This window comes from Danio rerio, chromosome 6 (assembly GCF_052040795.2).
Source record: "Danio rerio strain M-AB ecotype USA chromosome 6, GRCz13ab, whole genome shotgun sequence".
NCBI classification, from domain to species: Eukaryota; Metazoa; Chordata; class Actinopteri; order Cypriniformes; family Danionidae; genus Danio; species Danio rerio.
The window spans coordinates 57,915,001-57,936,113 of NC_141026.1; the positions used below are offsets into that span (position 1 = coordinate 57,915,001).

General features: G+C 40.2%; 2 protein-coding genes across 2 annotated transcripts in view; both read right to left on the bottom strand.

Annotated features, from left to right (window-relative positions):
* slc12a5a (solute carrier family 12 member 5a) overlaps positions 1 to 21,113 on the bottom strand; it is a 2,560,186-nt gene that overhangs the window by 1,872,607 nt on the left and 666,466 nt on the right. The gene's annotated exons all lie outside the window — the stretch shown is intronic.
* Positions 2,173 to 10,399, bottom strand: LOC147843694 (uncharacterized). The gene is made up of 2 exons (XM_087256255.1): positions 8,297 to 10,399; positions 2,173 to 2,615 (listed from the first exon to the last, which is right to left on the bottom strand). The coding sequence occupies exons 1-2, from the start codon at positions 9,357 to 9,359 to the stop codon at positions 2,599 to 2,601; spliced, it is 1,080 nt and encodes a 359-aa protein (XP_087112381.1). The 5' UTR covers positions 9,360 to 10,399; the 3' UTR covers positions 2,173 to 2,598.

A 21,113-nucleotide genomic window follows, 5' to 3' on the forward strand; every position in this document is an offset into this window, starting at 1 on the left:
GATGTTTACTCAGTTGTCCTAATGTTTTAATATCATTGTAAAGTAAATCACACTTTAAAATACTTTATAAACACTCTTGAAATATATTCTAAGATACAGAATAATGTGTATTTATTTATTTATTTATTTATTTATTTATTTATTTATTTATTTATGTGGATGAATGCTTCCAATTTAAAGGTTATTTATATAGTATGTTTATATTTTATGCTCTATTAAATTATAAAAATAGCATAATATGTTTGCAAATATTTAGGAAACATGCTAGGTTTTCATACTTGTTACTGCAATTTGCAAGTGTTGTTTTTTTTTTTTTGGCTATTTCTATTTTGGTTGTCAATCTGGCAACCCACATTAGCAGCTTAAAAAAAATAAATAAATAAAAAAATTGGACTGTGGTGTCCAGTTCACTGCTAACTGTCAGTATTTTGTTAATGTGCAATTATGTTATATTGCGTTTATTTTCTAAATCTGGCAACTCACATGAGTATGGGTTTGAAATTTGGACTGTAGAATCCAGTTTACTGTAATTGTCAATATTATTAAAGGTGCAGTATATTGTATTGCATTTATTTTCCCAATCTGGCAACTCGCATGAGTATGCTTTTAAAAATGTTGGACTGTAGTATCCAGTCCACTGGTAACTGTTAGTATTATTAAAGGTGCAGTATTTTGTATTGCATTTGTTTTCTCATTCTGGCAACCCACATGAGAATGCTTTTGAAATTTGAACTGTAGTATCCAGTTCACTGTTACTGTCAGTATTATTAAAGGTGCATAATTTTGTATTGCATTTGTTTTCTCAATCTGGCAACCCACATTAGAATGCTTTTGAAATTTGGACTGTAGTATCCAGTTCACTGTAACTGTCAGTATTATTAAAGGTGCAGTATACTGTATTGCATTTGTTTTCCCTATCTGGCAACCCACAAGAGTATATGCTTTTGAAATGTGGACTGTAGTATCCAGTGCACTGCTAACCGTCAGTATTATTAACCTGCAGTATATTGTATTGCGTTTATTTTCCCAATCTGGCAACCCACATGCGTTTGTTTTTGGAATTTGCACTGTAGTATCCAGTTCACCACTAGCTGTCAGTATAATTAAAGGTGAAGTGCAGTATATTTTGTTGCATTTGCCAATCTGGCAACCCACATTAGCAGCTTTGTTAAAATGTGGACAGTAGTATCCAGTTCACTGCTAACTTACAGTAATTATGAATGTGCAATATATTTGCTTTTATTTACTTAATCTGGCAACCCACGACTGTTTTTAGAATGTGCACTGTAGTATCTAGTCCACTGTCTAGTTATTAAAGGTGCAGTATATTATATTATGTTTTTGTTGTCAATCTGGCAACTTTCATGAACATGTATTTAAAATTTTGACTGAAACCAGTTCATCACTAGCTGTCAGTATAATTAATGGTGAAGTGCAGTATATTTTGTTGGAATTGGCAATCTGGCAACCCACATTAGCAGCTTTGTTAAAATGTGAACAGTAGTATCCAGTTCACTGCTAACTTACAGTAATTACGAATGTGCAATATGTTATATTTGCTTTTATTTTCTTAATCTGGCAAACCATGACTGTTTTTAGAATGTGCACTGTAGTATCTAGTCCACTATCTAGTTATTAAAGGTGCAGTATATTATATTATATTTTTGTTGTCAATATGGCAACTCTCATGAACATGTTTTTTTTTTTTTTTTTCAATTTTAACTGTAGACACCAGTTCACTGCTAATTGTCAGTATAAATAAAGGTGAAGTGCTCTATATTATGTTGAATTTGTCAATCTGGCAACCCACATTAGCAGTTTTTTTTTTTTTTTTTTTGACTGTGGTGTCCAGTTCACAGCTAACTGTCAGTAATTTGTGAATGTACAATATGTTAAATTGCATTTATATTCTTAATCTGGCAACCCATGACAATGTTTTTGAAATTTGCACTGTAGTTTCCAGTTCACTGCTAACTGTCAGTATTATTAAAAGTGCAGTATATTGTGTTTTTGTTGTCAATCTGCCAACCAATTAATCTGGCAACCCACGAATATGCTTTTGAAATTTGGACTGTAGTATTCAGTTTACTGTAACTGTCAGTATTATTAAAAGTATATGTAACCGGTGTTCGCACTCTCTGCGTTGTGTACAATAATGAGACAGGCCACTGGTACTGCTGATGGTGGGTTTATTGTCACTCAAGCGTCAGATCAGAGCAAACTGGATGAATCAGAAAACAGCACAGTAAGTTGATATGATTTCGTTTGTAAATTTCCCCACCTCTCCTCAGCGCGCTCAATGCGGTCTGAATAAGCATAACAATAACATCATACCCAATTAAAACTGGGTAAACAGATCACAAAAGTGTACAAAAGTAAATAAATAAAAACAACAAATGATTACAGTTCCATACATTGTGATATTAATAAATCTTCCCCTATCTAACTTTATATTAGAAATTAATGTAATTGCGAAACAAATGTAAACACAAAGAAGCATAAATGTACATAAAACAATACCTGGATGAATCAGAAAACAGCACAGTAAGTTGATATGATTTCGTTTGTAAATTTCCCCACCTAACAAATAAATAGCAGTTACAAAGTGTTAGAAGGTCATTCGAAATCACTGTGTCCAGTATACATACTTATACACACATACTCAATCAACTGTGCTCAGTAAAGTGATTAATTTTATCCATCCACATGAAGAAAAGTACTTCCTAGTTAATATAGAACACTCTTACAAACAATACAATCGCATATTTAAAGCTTATTTAAAGTTCTGACAACTTTTAGAATGATTTTCCTTGGAGCACCATTAAAAGCTCACCTCTCCTCAGCGCGCTCAATGCGGTCTGAGAACCCAGCGCGGCAACCGGAAGTGACGTTGCGCGGCAACCGGAAGTGACGTAGCGCGGCAACCGGAAGTAACGTAGCGCGGCAACCGGAAGTAACGTTGCGTGCAAAACAAATATAAAACTATTTTCATTAAACAACACATATAGAGTAAAAACTAAATTCTAACATATGTCTAAACAAATTGATGCAAAACAAATGCACGAAAATTAAAAAGGAGGGACTATTAGTGAAATGCATTAAATTAATACTCTTATTAACACCCGTCACATTCACCCCTCCTGAATTTCACTAATATCCTGACCGAGATGACATCGATCTATCATAACCAGATTTTTAGCAAATCTTATTCGCAGTTCAACATTGCAAGTTACCCACTTAACGGGTTAAGAAAAGCCCAAGGTTGATCAAGTCCTAGACATTCTTAGAACAATATGCTGCCTTGTACAACATACAATAATCTGGTAAGATTTTAACTGAAATTCTTACGGCGCACATACTTAATTGTTATTTTTGCATCATCACAAAACTGATCTAAAATAAGGAAAGAACTGATCCTGATCTCCTTGTTAAAAGTGAGCCAACCCTCTGAACATAAAATGGCCTTTGCGCCATAGATTCTATCAAGCGGCTAACTTTTTTTACCATTCTACCTGCACGGGTTTTAACACCCTGTGTGTCAGTGGGACAATGTGCTGGTGCGTTAGATATGGTGTTATCATCTGGATCATTTAATGTATGTGGTCGTGGTTCAAAGTTTTTGGCTAAGGACGCAGTTTCTAAATCGGACACCGGATCAGGACTACCCTCATTGACTTCAGTTGCATTAAGGTCTTGTTCACAGAAACTGCCTTCACTTAGATTAGAACAACTGGATCCTATGTCATCATCTTCTTCAGGCTTTTGTCTTTCACTCTCATCCTGTCCATCAAGTATCCATCCTTCCGTTCCATCAAAGTTCTCTTCCTCTTCCAAACTGGATAACTCTGGTGCATGAGACTCTGTTTCCTCATTCTCAGCAGTAGGCTGAGTATCTTCTTCATCTTGAGATTGTTCAATTGGTAAGAAGCTAATATCCAGTATCAGGTTGCGATGCACCACTTTGCATTTTCCATTGTTGTCAACCAGCTTGTATATGTTTGTTTGAAGATTTCTGTCTCTTACAGTATAAACAGTTGGATCCCACTTATCTGCAAGTTTTTTCTTTCCTCGTTCACTCTTGTTTGCAAGAAGCACCCTATCTCCAACGTTCAGACACATGCCCTTGACCTTCCGATTGTAATTCTTAGCCTGCTTTTTCTGCTCCTTCTCTGTGTGTTTCTGCGCAATGCATGCAGCTTCATGAAGGTAAGACATAAGTGTTTTTGCGTAACTGCCATAATCAACAATCACAGGATCATGTAATGCTTGCGCAAATACAACATCAACTGGCAGCTTGGGAATGCGACCAAACATTAACTGGAATGGCGCATAACCCGTGGTCTCATGCACGGTGGAGTTATACGCAAATGTCAAAGTCTGTATTTGTTCGGGCCACTTCTGTTTTTCCTTAAGAGGCAAGGAGCGAAGCATATTGCCCAAGGTCCGATTGAATCGCTCTGTTCCTCCGTTCCCCATGGGGTGGTATGCCGTAGTGTGCGACTTCTCAACACCTGCCAGCTTAAGCAACTCTGCGATGAGGGTACTTTCGAAGTTGGTCCCTTGATCTGTATGAATGCGAGATGGAAAACCATAAATACAGAAGACATGATCCCACAGTTTTTTTGCAATTTGTTTTGCTTTCTGGTTTACACATGGGAAAGCATGGGCCAACTTTGTAAAGTGATCCGTCACGACTAATACATCCACAGAGCGTTGCTTGCTGTCCTCCGCACTCCAAAAATCCAAACACACTAACTCCATAGGGGCTGAAGTCCTGATGTTCTCAAGTGGGGCTCGAGCAGATGGCTCTGGTGTTTTGGCCAATATGCACCTCTGACAACATTTAACATACTCTCTTATGTCACGCTCCATCCGAGGCCAGAAAAAGCGTTGTCGAGCTAGTTGAAGAGTTCTTGACCTTCCCTGGTGTCCAGCAAGATCATGCACACCAGTTAAGGCTCTAGCCTTAAGGCTACTAGGCATTACAAGTTGGAACCTCTTGTGTGTGCTTGATGGGTCCTTGCAAACACGGTAAACTACTCCATCTTGAACCTTCAAACGATCTAGTTGCCTAAGAAGAATTTGAGTCACAGCATCCATTGCAACCACCTCTCGTCTTGATGGCCTTCTTTGCTTCTCCAGATAGGGCATTATCTTAGAAATCGAGGGATCTGCTTCTTGACCCCGACGAATCTCTTCGATAGGGATCGCTGAAACTGGATCAAATCCAGTAGTCGTTGCATCTTGGATATATTGGATTGCTTGCATAGCCCTTAGCTCAGTTACAGCTTTCCACTGCTCCGATAGGTTCAAAAGAGTTTTAACTGTCACTTGATCACAGGAAACTGGGCTTGTCAGAGTTGACACATATAGATTGTTTGCTTGCAAACGGAAGGTGTCCTGAACTCCATCTTTGTCGACAGTTTCAGCCTCAGAAAGCAGACTCCCATATTGCTCGGTTATGAGCCTACGAGCAATGGTTCGCGCAAACGGATCCCGGCTTAAAGCGTCAGCTACAGTATTTTTACTTCCAGCAATATGCTTGAGATCAAAAGTATAAGCAGCAAGCTTAGATACCCAGCGCTGTTCGCAAGCATCGAGTTTAGCCTTTGTTAATATATAAGTGAGGGGGTTATTGTCGGTCCACACTGTGAATGTGTGGCCCTTTAACCAGTGACTGAATTTTTCACACACACTCCACTTTAGGGCTAAAAACTCGAGCTTGTGCACTGGATATCTCCTTTGAGAGTTGGTTAAGGACTTGCTTGCGAATGCAATGGGACGTGCTTTTTCTTCACCAGCTGGTATCTGTGACAGCACAGCTCCAAGTCCTTCCAAAGAAGCATCAATTGACAGGATTAGGGGAAGTGAGAAATTGGGATGCGCTAAAACCACGCTCTGCAACAAACTCTCTTTCAACTTAGAGAGAGCATCATCACATTCTGGGGTCCAATCAACTGGCTTCAGTTTTCGATATGTGCCTGCCTTAGCCTCAGTTTTTAATTTTGTTCTTCTTTTCTGCCCAGCTGTTAGGGAGAACAATGGTCTGGCAACTGAAGAGCAATTTGGAATAAAATGTTGGTAATAGAGGATCATTCCCAAGACAGACTTTATTCGACGTACAGACGGAGTACACCCGTCCTCTTCCATGAGGTCAGTTTTTGAGAGCTTGGCTATGACTTCAACCTTCGAAGGATCAACGGAAACACCATTTCCATCAACGATGTGGCCTAAGAATTTAACAGACGCTTGCATCAGATGGCACTTTTTCGGACTTAATTTAAGGTTGTAGCTTCTCAATCGTTGGAATACCATCTCTAACCGCTCCAAGGCTGTGGTCTCGTCGGGTGCAAACACCAGCAAGTCATCTAAGTAGCACAGCAAACTACTAAAATTCAGGTCCCCAAAGATACTTAACATCATACGCATGAAAGATGCTGGGCTGTTACACAACCCTTGAGGCATCCTGTTGTACTCATGAAGACCTACAGGTGTTGCAAATGCGGTGTACTTTTTATCCTCTTCAGCCATTGGGATGTTATAAAAGCCCGATGTTAAATCCATCGTGCTAAAGAGGGTATTACCACCGAGGGCAACAAGACAGTCTGATTGGTGCGGGAGTGGGTGCGCATCCTTAATAGTCCTAGCATTTAGCCATCTGAAATCCGTACAGATCCTTAAGCTGCCATCTCTCTTCCATACTAAGACCAAAGGTGAGGCATATTCACTTACTGATTTACGTATGATTCCTTGCTCTTCCATCTCTGAGAGAACTTGACGTAATTTTTGGTAGTGAGCGGGTGGTACTCGTCTGTATGGAAGTCGAAATGGGCGATCGTCAGTTAAGTGGATGCGGTGAACAAAGCCTCTGACCTCCCCACAATCTAAGGCGTGTTTGGAGAATACATCATGGTAAGTCTCTAGCAATTGGACTAGCTTTTCCTTTGCCGTATCACTGGCAGAACAAGAGTCTATGTCAACATCACTGAGACTAACAGTCTCCAGTCTCTTTTTCAGGTCCCCTGCAGTAACAGGTTGTGGATCTTTATCAGGTGTGGGCAACTGGACTCCACTGAAACCTTGAAACAGCTCAAAATCTTCCACGGCAAGGCACGGATACACATCAGCCAACTTGCAATTCCTTTTGAGGGTGATTGGCTTATCTGACAGGTTAGTGACCTTCAGGGGAACCCAATGATCTCCCCACAAGGGTGTGACAACACGACCTATGATAATGTCCCGTGGCATGGTTCTAGAAGAAGTGGCTTCCACTATTACAGTGCTTCCAGGCGAGATAGCAGTGTCTCTTGGTAACTTTCCCCAGACAAGGTGTTCTTGTTTGGCCATTAGAGTAACTGACTGGCGAAGCTTGACAGTCCCAACCTTGTGTGGCGGAATACCGCCTCTCCAGCGGCAAGTATTTGCCATAACATCAAGGAATTGTTCGCATGACGTGGGTGGCCCTGAGACACTGTCAGACAAAATCCTCCAGTAATCATCACTTATCTTCATTTGGTGCATGAGAAACTTAATAACGTTGGTACCAATTATCAAATCGTCTCGTTGCCCTGGTACAACTAGAACAGGCACCAAGCATCTTTCACCATACACCTTTAGCTCGACTTCATACATGCATTTTGGTTTGGTTATTTTACCTCCGCATCCAATTAGCATTATTTCCTGGGACAAAGGTGAGGGTTTTGGCAACACATCTTCACAGAGCATCCGACTTTCTACCACTTCACTAAAAGTGCATGCCATAGATCCTGAATCCAACATTCCTTTTATCTGGAATCTATCATTCACATAGACAGGTGCATAAAACAATTCATCAAACACTTCTAAAGTTTGCATATTCTGTGCGATCACTTTGACTTCAGCCGGAGCCTGCGCACATGCCTTCTCATAAACTTGTTTAAGATCTACATCTTCGAGGGTTTGTCCTACCCTACCCACACGTCCCCTCTCCAGGTGTGGGTCGACTATTTTAAAGTCGGTGAACCTTGCGATTGCTGTGTTATCTGGCTGCCAGAGCCATGCTGACTATTTACGCAATTTCTTTTTATGTGCCCAGGTTGGAAGCAAGCAAGACAGAGTCGTTGACGTCGGCAGTGTGAGAGAGTTGAATGTTCATATGAACGACACACCTTACAAGCTCTCGTAGGCGGTTGGCTCTGTCGAGGACTACTCATTTCAGCTTGAGAATTCTGGGAGAGCGCACGGTCAAGTAAGGTGATGAGTGTTTTCATACAGTTATCATCATTCTGTGTAGAAGATGAAATACTCAAGTTAGAATGTTCAGATGCCACGACTGGGGAGCCACTAGCCATCATCTCATTCTCCACGAGTGACTGTCGGTGAACTGCAACATTCCTCATTGTAACATTGCGCTTAGATTTAATTGCCAACTGTTCTTTTTGCTCAACCTGATATCTGTCTAGATGCTCTTGTACCTCACTCGCTGTCCACTTGTCTGCTGCTTTCAAACGGAAAACGGCTGACAAGCTGGGGTCCGGACAGTATTTGACAAACATCATGGCTGCCTCCTGACAAGGATTATCCATCTGTCGCCCAAGTCTTTTCAAAGCCTCTTCAGCAGCATCCACAGCCTTATTCAACCGGACCCAATACTCAACTGGGTTCTCTCCAATAACGGAAACTGTGCTGTAGAAATCTGCTAAAGGCATAGAGGAGAATCTGACTTCACTGAAATGTTGCTTTAGGATATCGAATATCACTCTGGGGTTCTCAGAAGGTTTTAGAGATGTGTTGCTGCGTAGGGTTATTTTTACAATGTCTTTGGCCTTACCCAGCAGCCTGGAAAGGATTTCATGATAATGCTCGGAAGCTGGTATGCCTCTTTTACGCAGGTATGTGTCCAGTAAATCCTCCCACTCATGCACAGTGAACTTATCTGTTCCATCACCTCGGAACACAGGAGGCTCTCTTACTTCAGATTGCATGACTAATTTGACTCCTGTCAAATTAAGTGAGGGTGTTTCTGTGAATGACTGACCAGCAACTGGACTCTGTGTCTGTGCATTATTAGTTTCTCCTTCCCCATACCTTCCCCCACCTTGAACAGAAATCAAAGTCTGTCCTACTTCTTGAGCAATGTGTGTTATGAGATTTTGCCATGCAGTATCATTTAAATCTGGGCTAGCCAAAAATGGGTTACTCCTTAACTGACTAGGTGTTTGTTCTGTTACCCGGGTAGAACAAAATTCAGAAGTTCGTCCCACACTACCCCTCCCTGCAACAGGCGTAGATGAATTAGCAAAAAGTCTTCCCCTTCCGAAAGTTAAATCTGACATGCTCTCCTCACCCTTAAAACTGTCTGCTTTGAAACCATATGCCATTACTACTTATTGGCATGTAAATGATCAAACATTGAATAAAATTTTAGAATAGATAAACCAGCATCGGAGAACAACTACCAAAAAATATATATGTTAAACAGGAAAACAGGTATATTAAATTCAAATAGAAATAAAGAAAGGATATAGTGAAGTGTCCAGTTTGATGAAAGTGCAATGCTCTCTATCACAGTTCATCAAAACCTTGATTGAAGTGCAGCATCCACCGGCGACCAAACGACATTGATCTTTGGATGAAGATTCCAGAAGAGCTGATCTTCATCCGGGTCACGGCACCACTGTAACCAGTGTTCGCACTCTCTGCGTTGTGTACAATAATGAGACAGGCCACTGGTACTGCTGATGGTGGGTTTATTGTCACTCAAGCGTCAGATCAGAGCAAACTGGATGAATCAGAAAACAGCACAGTAAGTTGATATGATTTCGTTTGTAAATTTCCCCACCTCTCCTCAGCGCGCTCAATGCGGTCTGAATAAGCATAACAATAACATCATACCCAATTAAAACTGGGTAAACAGATCACAAAAGTGTACAAAAGTAAATAAATAAAAACAACAAATGATTACAGTTCCATACATTGTGATATTAATAAATCTTCCCCTATCTAACTTTATATTAGAAATTAATGTAATTGCGAAACAAATGTAAACACAAAGAAGCATAAATGTACATAAAACAATACCTGGATGAATCAGAAAACAGCACAGTAAGTTGATATGATTTCGTTTGTAAATTTCCCCACCTAACAAATAAATAGCAGTTACAAAGTGTTAGAAGGTCATTCGAAATCACTGTGTCCAGTATACATACTTATACACACATACTCAATCAACTGTGCTCAGTAAAGTGATTAATTTTATCCATCCACATGAAGAAAAGTACTTCCTAGTTAATATAGAACACTCTTACAAACAATACAATCGCATATTTAAAGCTTATTTAAAGTTCTGACAACTTTTAGAATGATTTTCCTTGGAGCACCATTAAAAGCTCACCTCTCCTCAGCGCGCTCAATGCGGTCTGAGAACCCAGCGCGGCAACCGGAAGTGACGTTGCGCGGCAACCGGAAGTGACGTAGCGCGGCAACCGGAAGTAACGTTGCGTGCAAAACAAATATAAAACTATTTTCATTAAACAACACATATAGAGTAAAAACTAAATTCTAACATATGTCTAAACAAATTGATGCAAAACAAATGCACGAAAATTAAAAAGGAGGGACTATTAGTGAAATGCATTAAATTAATACTCTTATTAACACCCGTCACATATAGTAAAATATATTGTGTTTTTGTTGTCTGTCTGGCAACTCTCATGAGCATGTTTTTAAATTTGGACTGTCATGACATGACAAATTTGCACTGTAGTTTCCAGTTCACTGCTAACTGTCAGTATTATTAAAAGTGCAGTATATTGTGTTTTTGTTGTCAATCTGCCAACTCTCATGAGCATGTTTTTAAATTTGGACTGTAGAATCCCATTGTCGGCAACCGACAGTAAGGTTTTTTTTTTTTTTTTTTTGCAATTTGTACTGTAATGTTCAGTTCACTGGTAACTGTCAGTATTATTAAAGGTGCAGTATATTATATGATGTTTTTGTTGCCAATCTGGCAACTCTCATGAACATGTTTTCAAAATTTTGACTGTAGAATCCAATTCACTTTTAGCTCTTAGTATATTTGAAGGTGAAGTGCTGTAAATTGTTAATTTTGTCAATCTGGCAACCCACAATACCAAACCCAGATGAGCGTTCTCTTGGAATTTGGAGAGTGTCCAGCATTGTTCAGTATCAAATTATCCATCATTCATATAGATCCTTCAAACATTAACATCCAGTATATTTACATATTTTTTACCATCCATCCATCGAATATTTATCCATCTGTCCATCCAATATTTCCATCCATCCATTCATCCATCCATCCATCCATCCATCCATCCATCCATCCATCCATCCATCCATCCATCCATGCATCTAACATTTATCCATCCGTCCATCCAATATTTCTATCTATCTATCTATCTATCTATCTATCTATCTATCTATCTGTCTATCTGTCTATCTGTCTATCTGTCTATCTGTCTGTCTGTCTGTCTCTGTCTGTCTGTCTGTCTATTCCATCCACCTGTCCATCCAATATTTCCATCCATCCATCCAATTTTTATCCATCCATCCATCCATCCATCCATCCAATATTTATCCATCCATCCATCTAATATTTATCCATCCATCCGTCCATCCAATATTCTATCTATCTATCTATCTATCTATCTATCTATCTATCTATCTATCTATCTATCTATCTATCTATCTATCTATCTATCTATCTATCTATCTATCTATCTATCTATCTATCTATCTATCTATCTATCTGTCTGTCTGTCTGTCTGTCTGTCTGTCTGTCTGTCTGTCTGTCTGTCTATTCCATCCACCTGTCCATCCAATATTTCCATCCATCCATCCAATTTTTATCCATCCATCTATCCATCCATCCATCCATCCATCCATTCATCCATCCATCCATCCATCCATCCATCCAATATTTATCCATCCATCCATCTAATATTTATCCATCCATCCATCCTTCCAATATTTTCTATCTATCTATCTATCTATCTATCTATCTATCTATCTATCTATCTATCTATCTATCTATCTATCTATCTATCTATCTATCCATCCATCCATCCATCCATCCATCCATTTTTTATCCATCCATCCATCCATACATTCAATTCTTATCCATCCATCCACCCATCCATCCATCCATCCATACATTCAATTTTTATCCATCCATCCATCCAATTTTTATCCATCCATCCATCCATCCATCCATCCATCCAATTTTTATCCATCCATCCATCCTGTTGCAATGCAGTTGCTAAGGTGTTCTGAGGTGATAGGTGCTGACAGCATTACATGACTCAATCTGGCAACTCTCATGAGCATGTTTTTAAAATGAGGACTGTATTATCCAGTTCACCTCTAGCTGTCAGTATTATTAAAGGTACAGCGTAGTTTATGTTTGTGTTGTTAATCTGGCAACCCAGATAAGCATTCTCTGGATATTTAGAGTGTGTCCAACCTCTAGTTTTCTGTAATATTAAAGATAGAGTATGTTAAATCATTCATCATACACATAGATATTTACATCCAGTATTTACATTTTTCCTAATATCTACTTTTCTATTCATTCGACATTGCTTTCCATCCATCCATTCATCTATCCATCCACAAATTACACTAGTTGCTATGCATTTGCTAAAGTGTTCTGAGCAGTTGCTGGGGTATTCAAACTGGCTCATTTATTTCCATCTGGATGAATAAATAGAACAATAAATATACAAATCCCGATGACTGTTTACCTACATCAGAGCTGATAGGTGCCGACAGCGTTACTCGACCCATTCGGCGCCCCAAAGATCATTTGGCAACAGGCTCTGGTTTACCGTCAGCGGTGACACTCGTATTGCAGGGACCTCCGCCGCTGAGCCCAAGTGCTATTTATAATGCTTTCAACAACCAACACATGCAGAAAATATATTACAGCCACATGTCTCCTGCAGGGATCGTTAACCTTTTGGGACAGCCATGCCATAAAGTCTTCCAAATGTTTAGGGAGAACTCCGGCTGCCCATTTCCGATGCCACTCAAAAGTGAAAGTCAGTGTTGTTATGAGCTCATCGGTGCTTGTTATGATGGTGTTGTGTAAGTGACAGTCTACGATAGATTTTTACTGTGATTGCGTAGCATTTCTTGATGTTTGGCCAGCAATTCATGTTCTGTGTTAGGTATTTACTACCTAAATATACAGCCAATGACAGTACATGCTGTGCACAAATCAGTCTGTTGTATATTTTGTTGGTGGTGTAAATCTGGCAACCCAGATAAGCATTCTCTTGGAATTTGGAGAGTGTCCAGCCTCTAGTGTTCAGGATAAAATTATCCATCCGTTATATAGATCCTTATTTACATATTTCTTACCATCTACTTATCCATCCATTCGGAATTCCTTTCCATCCAATATCTTCATCCATCCATCCATCCATGCTTACAATATTTCCATCCATCCATCGTTCCATCTATCCATCCATCCATCTATCCATCCATCCATCAAATATTCATCCATCCACCCTTCCAATATTTCCATCCAGACATCCATCCATCCAATATTAACAACCATCCATCCAATATTTTCATCCATCCATCCATTCCTCCATCCATCCATCCATCAATTCGTCCATCCATTCATCCATCTTTTTCATCCATCCATCCATTCATCCAATATTTCCACTAATCCGTCCGTCAGTCCATCCATCCATCCACCCATCCATCCATCCAGCCAGCCATCCAATATTTCCATCCATCCATCCATCCATCCATCCATCAATTCGTCCATCCATTCATCCATCTTTTTCATCCATCCATCCATTCATCCAATATTTCCACTAATCCGTCCGTCAGTCCATCCATCCATCCATCCATCCACCCATCCATCCATCCAGCCAGCCATCCAATATTTCCATCCATCCATCCATCCATCCATCCATCCATCCATCCAATATTTATCCATCCGTCCATCCATCCACACATACATGCATCAAATATTTCCACATATCCATATGTCTTTCCGTTCGTCCTTAATTCCTTCCTTCCTTCCTTCCTTCCTTCCTTCCTTCCTTTCATCCATCCATCCATCCATCCATCCATCCAATATTTCCATCCGTCTGTCTGTCCATCCATCCATCCATCCATCCATCCATCCATCCATCCATCCATCCATCCATCCATCCATCCATCCATCCCTTCATCCATCCAATATTTCCATCCGTCTGTCAGTCCATCCATCCACCCATTCATCCATCCATGCATCCAGCCATCCAATATTTCCATTCATCCATTCATCCATCCATCCATCCACCCATCCAATATTTATCCATCCGTCCATCCATCCATCCATCCAATATTTATCCATCCGTCCATCCATCCACCCATACATCCATCAAATATTTCCACACATCCATATGTCTTTCCGTTCGTCCTTAATTCCTTCCTTCCTTCCTTCCATCCATCCATCCATCCATCCAATATTTCCATCCATCTGTCTGTCCATCCATCCATCCAATATTTCCACCTGTCCATCCTTTATCTGACCTTCCATCCATCCATCCATCCATCCATCCATCCATCCATTATTTCCATTCATCCATTCATTCATCCATCCATTCATCCAATATTTCCATACATCCGTCCGTCTGTCCATCCATCCAATATTTCCACCCTTCCGTCCGTCCTTCCATCTGTCCTTCTATCCATCCATTCATTTATCTAATATTATTCCATCAGTCTATCCAATATTTCCATCCATCCATGCATCCCATCCATCCATGCATCCATCCGGCCGTCCATCCATCCATCCGTCTGTCCAATATTTCCATCTGTCTGTTCTTCCGTCCGTCCATCTGTCTGTTCTTCCGTTCGTCCATACATCCATCCATCTGTCCATCCATCCATCCATCCATCCATCCAATATTTCCATCCGTCTGTTCGTCCATTCTTCCATCCATCCATCCATCCATCCAACATTTCCACTCATCCATCCTTCCGTCCATCTATCTAATGTTTCCACCTATCCAAGCAATTTTTCCATCCATCCTTACATCCATCAAACCACACACACACACACACACACACACACACACACACACACACTGCATATACTGCAATAGTTTGCAGTTCATTCCGCTGTGGCGACCCCAGATAAATCAGGAACTAACCCAAAGAAATATAAATGAATAATACACTGATTTTTGGTCTTGTTTCTAGTCCAAATATAATAAGAAATCCTTAATTAGGAAACATTTCCTAGACAAGCAAAAATATTGTCTCGTTTAAAGAAAAAACATGCCAAAATAAAGTGAGTTTTCCTTAAAACTAGCAATAAAGCCTGCTAATCGGGTAAGCAAAATAATCTTAGGTCTAAATGTAAAATAATATCATTTAACTTACCCCACTGGCAGATTATATTGCTCGTTTTAATGAAAACTCTCTTAGTTTTGGTCTATTATTTCTAAAAACAGGACAATATGTTTAGCTTTTTTATTTTTAGAATTTTTTATATTTGGACTTGAAACAAAATCTAAGTAAGAAAAACTTTTTTTTTTTTTTTTTTTTTGCAGCGTAGTAATTCTTCTTTTACTAAAGTATAATGAATGCTAAATTCTTTGGTTGCAGTTTGGGAACATTGCAAAACAATATGCCACTAATATAACAATTTGTCCTTCTCCTGACTTCCAGATGCTTGATGTACTTTATAGGCATGGTGTTTGGCTTTGTTGGCCTCACTTCATCATGGTCAAATTTTAAAGCATTGACCGTTCCCTCAAACTGCATGGTTTTGGCACGTTGACTCTCGGGACAAATGTTGTAATGCTTGTTCTTCAAGACCGAGAGTGAAGTTACAAACACCCGACCGCATTCAGTGGAAACGCTCCAGATTTCATCTCTGTTTCATTCATTGAGTTTTCGAGTGCTCTCAATGACCTGCCCAAGCCTGTTTTCTAGAGCTGGTTGTTTTGCCTATTGCTGTGTTTTCTCAAATGACGTCAACTTCCTTGAGTTCCCCGAGTGTAAGACACAATTTACGAGCATGTTGTGCAACCACAAATTCTTCTGCTTGATAAAAGACGATGGGGAAATTGTAGCTTGGGGGCTGTTTCTGTGCTACAGTCGAACAACAGACATGTTTTAGTGCTGCCAGGGACACTTTGTTATGATCGCCCTTTGACTTATTTCAATGAGTTCTTATACAACAACCTCTGTGCTGCATCGTGAACGGAAAAAAATCAAAACAATGATGTGCTGTAGTTGAGTTCTGTGGAAGAACTTGATGTAAACAACTCTTCCCCCATGCAGCAGATTGGCCTATATTTATATTGTGTACTGTTTGTTTAGTAGGGTTTAAGACACGTGCTTTTATCAACCACTCTATCAATCCACTTAAACATAATCGGTTTGTTTTGGGACAACAAAAAGGAATCGTGTTGAAACCCAGCATTTTTTTTTTTTTTTTGCAGTGTATAAATCTAACCTTTGCTGTCAGCAGTGTGAAGGCTGTCTAGATGTTCACTGTGCACATATTGATGAAATGTTTCATTAAATAACAGGAACGAACGTCACTGTGAGTAAACTGTGGCATGGAATCGAGGTGAATCAGTTGCTATATGTGTATATGTGTTATGCTATAAGTAGGGGTGTCACGGTTTCTATTTTTAATCTAAATTTCGATTATCGAATCAAAAAATAGAATCGTCGATGCTGCCACGCCCCCATGTCACATCAGCTTGGCTTGCCAAGCGGGAAAAAACATGCTTGTTGAAGTGCTTGTTAAACTGCAGAAGCAGGAGACCCGTCGACAGAGCTTAAACCCTCTCCTCTTTCAATGAAGTCGCCGGTGTGGAAGCATTTTGGATTTCCAGTGAGTTATGTTGACAACGTTCGTGTTGTCGAAAAAAAAAACACAGTTTTGCAAGCTCAGCTATGTACGTATTACGTGCGGTTTGTCCGATAGACAACACCGGCATCGCGATCCTCCGCCCGCCCCCATTGCAAATCCGCTCGCGAAAAGTACACACTCAGGCCCTGTTTACACTGTCTTTGTTTTTAAATGGCATTTTAGAACGACAATGATTTGACATCCAGAGTGGCGTGTAGCATTTCTGAGCAGCCCTCCTTCCTCTTTACCTCTGAAAATGCACATCACGTGACCACACAGACACAGCCATGCGCTCGAGACAGCAGGTCCAGGCAGTCAGAGGACTGCTTCAATCTTTCACTCTCTTGTACTTCGTCATTTTAGCGAACACCTCAGATACTGTTGGCTGGTTCCTGTTGCTTGTGCGTCTTTTTTACCGACGCCATTATAACGACACAGATCACTGCCTATTCACGAGTCCCGCAGAAAAAGTGATTGACAGGTGGTAATTATGTGTGTAACTTGCCTTTATTCATTTACTGTATGATTTGTTTATGAGTAAAACAAAGACCATACAGGTCAGGTAGTTTAAACGGTAGGCTACAAATAATTAATTGGTCATTAATTAATTAATTATTCATAATCGAAAATCGAATCGTGCCTTTAGAATCGAAAATGTAATCAAATCGAGGATTTGGAGGATCGTGACACCCTTAGCTATAAGTATAAACAATAATCTTGTCCTGCTGAGACGTTTGCAGCTGGATACATGATGGACGAGTGGGAGAAGTGGCGCGTCGTGTGCCTGGCTGCTCTGTCTCTGGAGGATATTGAAGATATTTATCTATTCAGAACTTTGATAACAGGGTTTCTGCTGATTGGCTCATGCGTGGCCCTGGGGTATCGGCCATTGGTGGAAAGAGTACTGAAAAAGCATATTTAAGTAAAAGTACCATTACTTGCACAAAAATGTAGTGCGAGTAGAGTAAAAGTATCAGTTGTAAATATTACTCAATGTATGAGTAAAAAGTAGGCATTTTAAAAGTACTGAGTAGTGAGTTAGTATATGTGAGGGGGCAAATTTTCAAGATGGGTGGTAACCATGGTGGCCATTTTGAAGTCGGCCATCTTGAATACAACTTTTGTCTTTTTCAATAGGAAGAGGGCCATGTGACACATCAATCGTATTTGGAATTTCACAAGAAAAACAACGGTGTGCTTGGTTTTCACATAACTTTATTCTTCCATGAGTTATTTACAAGTTTCTGACCACTAATAAAATGTGCTCAATGCGCTGCCCATTGTGTTGGATTGTCAATGCAACCCTCTCCTCCCACTCTTCACACACTGATAGCAACAACGCAGGAGAAATGCCAGCACAGGCTTCCAGTATCTGTAGTTTCCGGTGCTGCACATCTTGTATCTGCTTAACACCCTATTCACATGGGAGTCAGCGATTCCCATTCACTTTGAATGTGTGACAGCGGCATTGCTTACTGCAGAAGTTGGGGTTTTCTAAGATTTTCAAGCGGCAACTGAAGCGTCAGCCAATTTGATGGATTTATGCAAATTCCCCAGCTCAGACAGTAGCCGATTGCAAACTTGTTTCATTGGCTGATGCTGCTATGATGATCATGTCAGCTCCAACTTCAGACATGCCCCCTGTCAAGCATTGACGCTGAAGCCCAGCGTGAATCGGGCATTAGTGTTCAGCTGTAGTGTTTGTGTCAGTGGTCAGCTTTGGTGTTCTGTGTTTGTGTGTTAGCATTAACGATCAGCTGTGGTGTTCTGTGTGTGTTAGTGTGTGTGTGTGTGTGTGTGCGCGCGTGTTTGCATTAATGGTCAGCTATGGTGTAGTACTCTGTGTATGTGTGCGTGTGTGCGTTCTCCTGGATGAAGGCCAACTCTTGGGTTCATGTGAGTGTGTGTGTTCTGTGCACTGAACTCCAGCATCTACAACCACACAGTGAATCCCCATGGTGCACCGCATGACCTCTGCCAGTGTCTCAGCCTCACTTGACCTCAACAGTTATGAAATAAATCTCACAAAAACACCAGCGGTTCACCCTGAAGTCAAAAGAAGGAAAAATGTGCTTTAAACTGTTATTGTGCAACAAGAAATGGAATGGAAAATGTCAAACAATTAAGCAGGGACGTTGCGGTGACGCAGTAGGTAGTGCTGTTGCCTCACAGTAAGAAGGCCGCTGGTTTGAACCTTGGCTGGGTCAGTTGGTGTTTCTGTGTGGAGTTTGCATGCTCTCCCTGTGTTTGCGTGGGTTAGCTCCGGGTGCTCCAGTTTCCCCTACAATTCAAACACATGTGGTACAGGTGAATTGGGTAGGCTAAATTGTTCGGGTGTATGAGTGTGAATGGATGATTCCCAGAGATGGGTTGCAGCTGGAAGGGCATCCACTGCGTGAAACATATGCTGGATAAGTTGGCGGTTCATTCCGCTGTGGCGACCCCAGATTAATAAAGGGACTAAGCTGAAAAGAAAATGAATGTATGAATGAAACAATTAAGCCATCTGATATCATCCCCATCATATGCCATCCACATTTATGTGAGTAAAGATAGGCATTGAATAGCCCAATTTGATTGAATATTTTTAATATTTAATATCTTGCCTTCCAGCCAAAAATCTAAAGAAGAAAACAAATATTTCTTCATGCAATATAAACAAATTTGTGGAACATTATGACAATAGAATTTCATTAGATTTATTTAAAAAAAATAATTAAATGAACAAAAATTACAGCAATGAGAGACAAATTCCCCACTGACAATGTTTTCATTATTATTATTATTTCATTTTAGGTTTTTTGGTCATCAGTTTTTTTTATAATTCCGTTTATCAGTGATGGTGTTACGCTGGGAAATGACAAATACAACTGGGGTAAGATCCAAATGCAGGTTTATTCTTAGTCAGGCAAGCAATGAACAAGACTCTGCAAACTGAATGGGTGAGTGTGTGGCTTAAATAGTGTGTGCAATCAGTCTCTGACAATCCTCAGGTGGTGCGAGTAATCAGTCTAGAGGAGGAAGCATGTGTGAGTGTGACCGGAGTGCATGTATGAATATGTAGTCCAGAAATGGCGGAATTGTAGTCCATGAGTTATTGTTAGTAAAATCCAGCGATCTTATAAAAGACGATCGCTGGTAATCGTGACAGATGGTTTTATTTGACACTCAAAAGTTACTGGATATTTTCCATAGATGGGTTGCGGCTGGAAGGGCATCCCCTGCAGAAAAAAATTGCTGGATAAGTTCATTCCGCTGTGGCGACCCCAAATTAATAAAGGGACTAAACCGACAAGAAAATGAATGAATGAAAGTTACTGGACAGTAATTACTACATAAATTACAGTATAAATTTGACAAGAAATCATTCATTTATTCTTTTCTTTTAGACTTAGTCCCTTTATTAATCCACAGCGGAATGAACCACCAACTTATCCATGATATGTTTAACGCAGCGGATGTCTTTCCAGCCGCAACCTAACAATGGAAAAATATCATATCATATATCTAATTATATCATGTCTCATCACATTATATTATATTATTAAATCATATTCAATTTAATTCATCTTCATTTCTATAGTGCTTTTACATTGTAGATTGTATTAAAGCAGCTTAACATAGAAGTTTTAGCAAACTGAATCTGTGTCAGTCCAGTTTTTAGAGTTGAAGTTCAGTTTAGTGGAGTTCAGTGTGGGTTCATTTTCACTGCTGAAAGTCCAAACACTGAAGAGCAAATCCATTGATGAGATCAGATCCACAAGTCCAAACCAAGCAAGCCAATGGCAACAGTGAAGGTACACACTTCCCCAGTTCACGAAAGTTAAGGAAGATAAACCTTGAGAGAAACCAGGCTCAGTTGGGCATGACAATTTCTCATCTGGCCAAACTTCTTGTACAGAGCTGTAGCTTAGGCACTGGAGGCTGGAAAACACTGGCCTCCATCGTGGAGAAGCTGCCAGTGTGAGTATGTCACCGGCGGGTTCAGGCTGACCCACAGGATCAATGCGGAGACGTGTCTGTCACTGGAGTCTTTCAAAAAGCAGTCTTTTGCACTCCACTCCTCCATGACTGCCACAGCATCAGCTCAGGATACAGCCTGGTCTAAACTTATGGAGACCTCTTGTTGGCCTCTAGTACGCTTTTATGGCCGTTTCCACTGTCAAAATGTGTAGAGAACCAAACTGTACCGTATCGCTTATTTGGCACCCTTTCGAAAGGGTCCCAAACACAAGAAAGG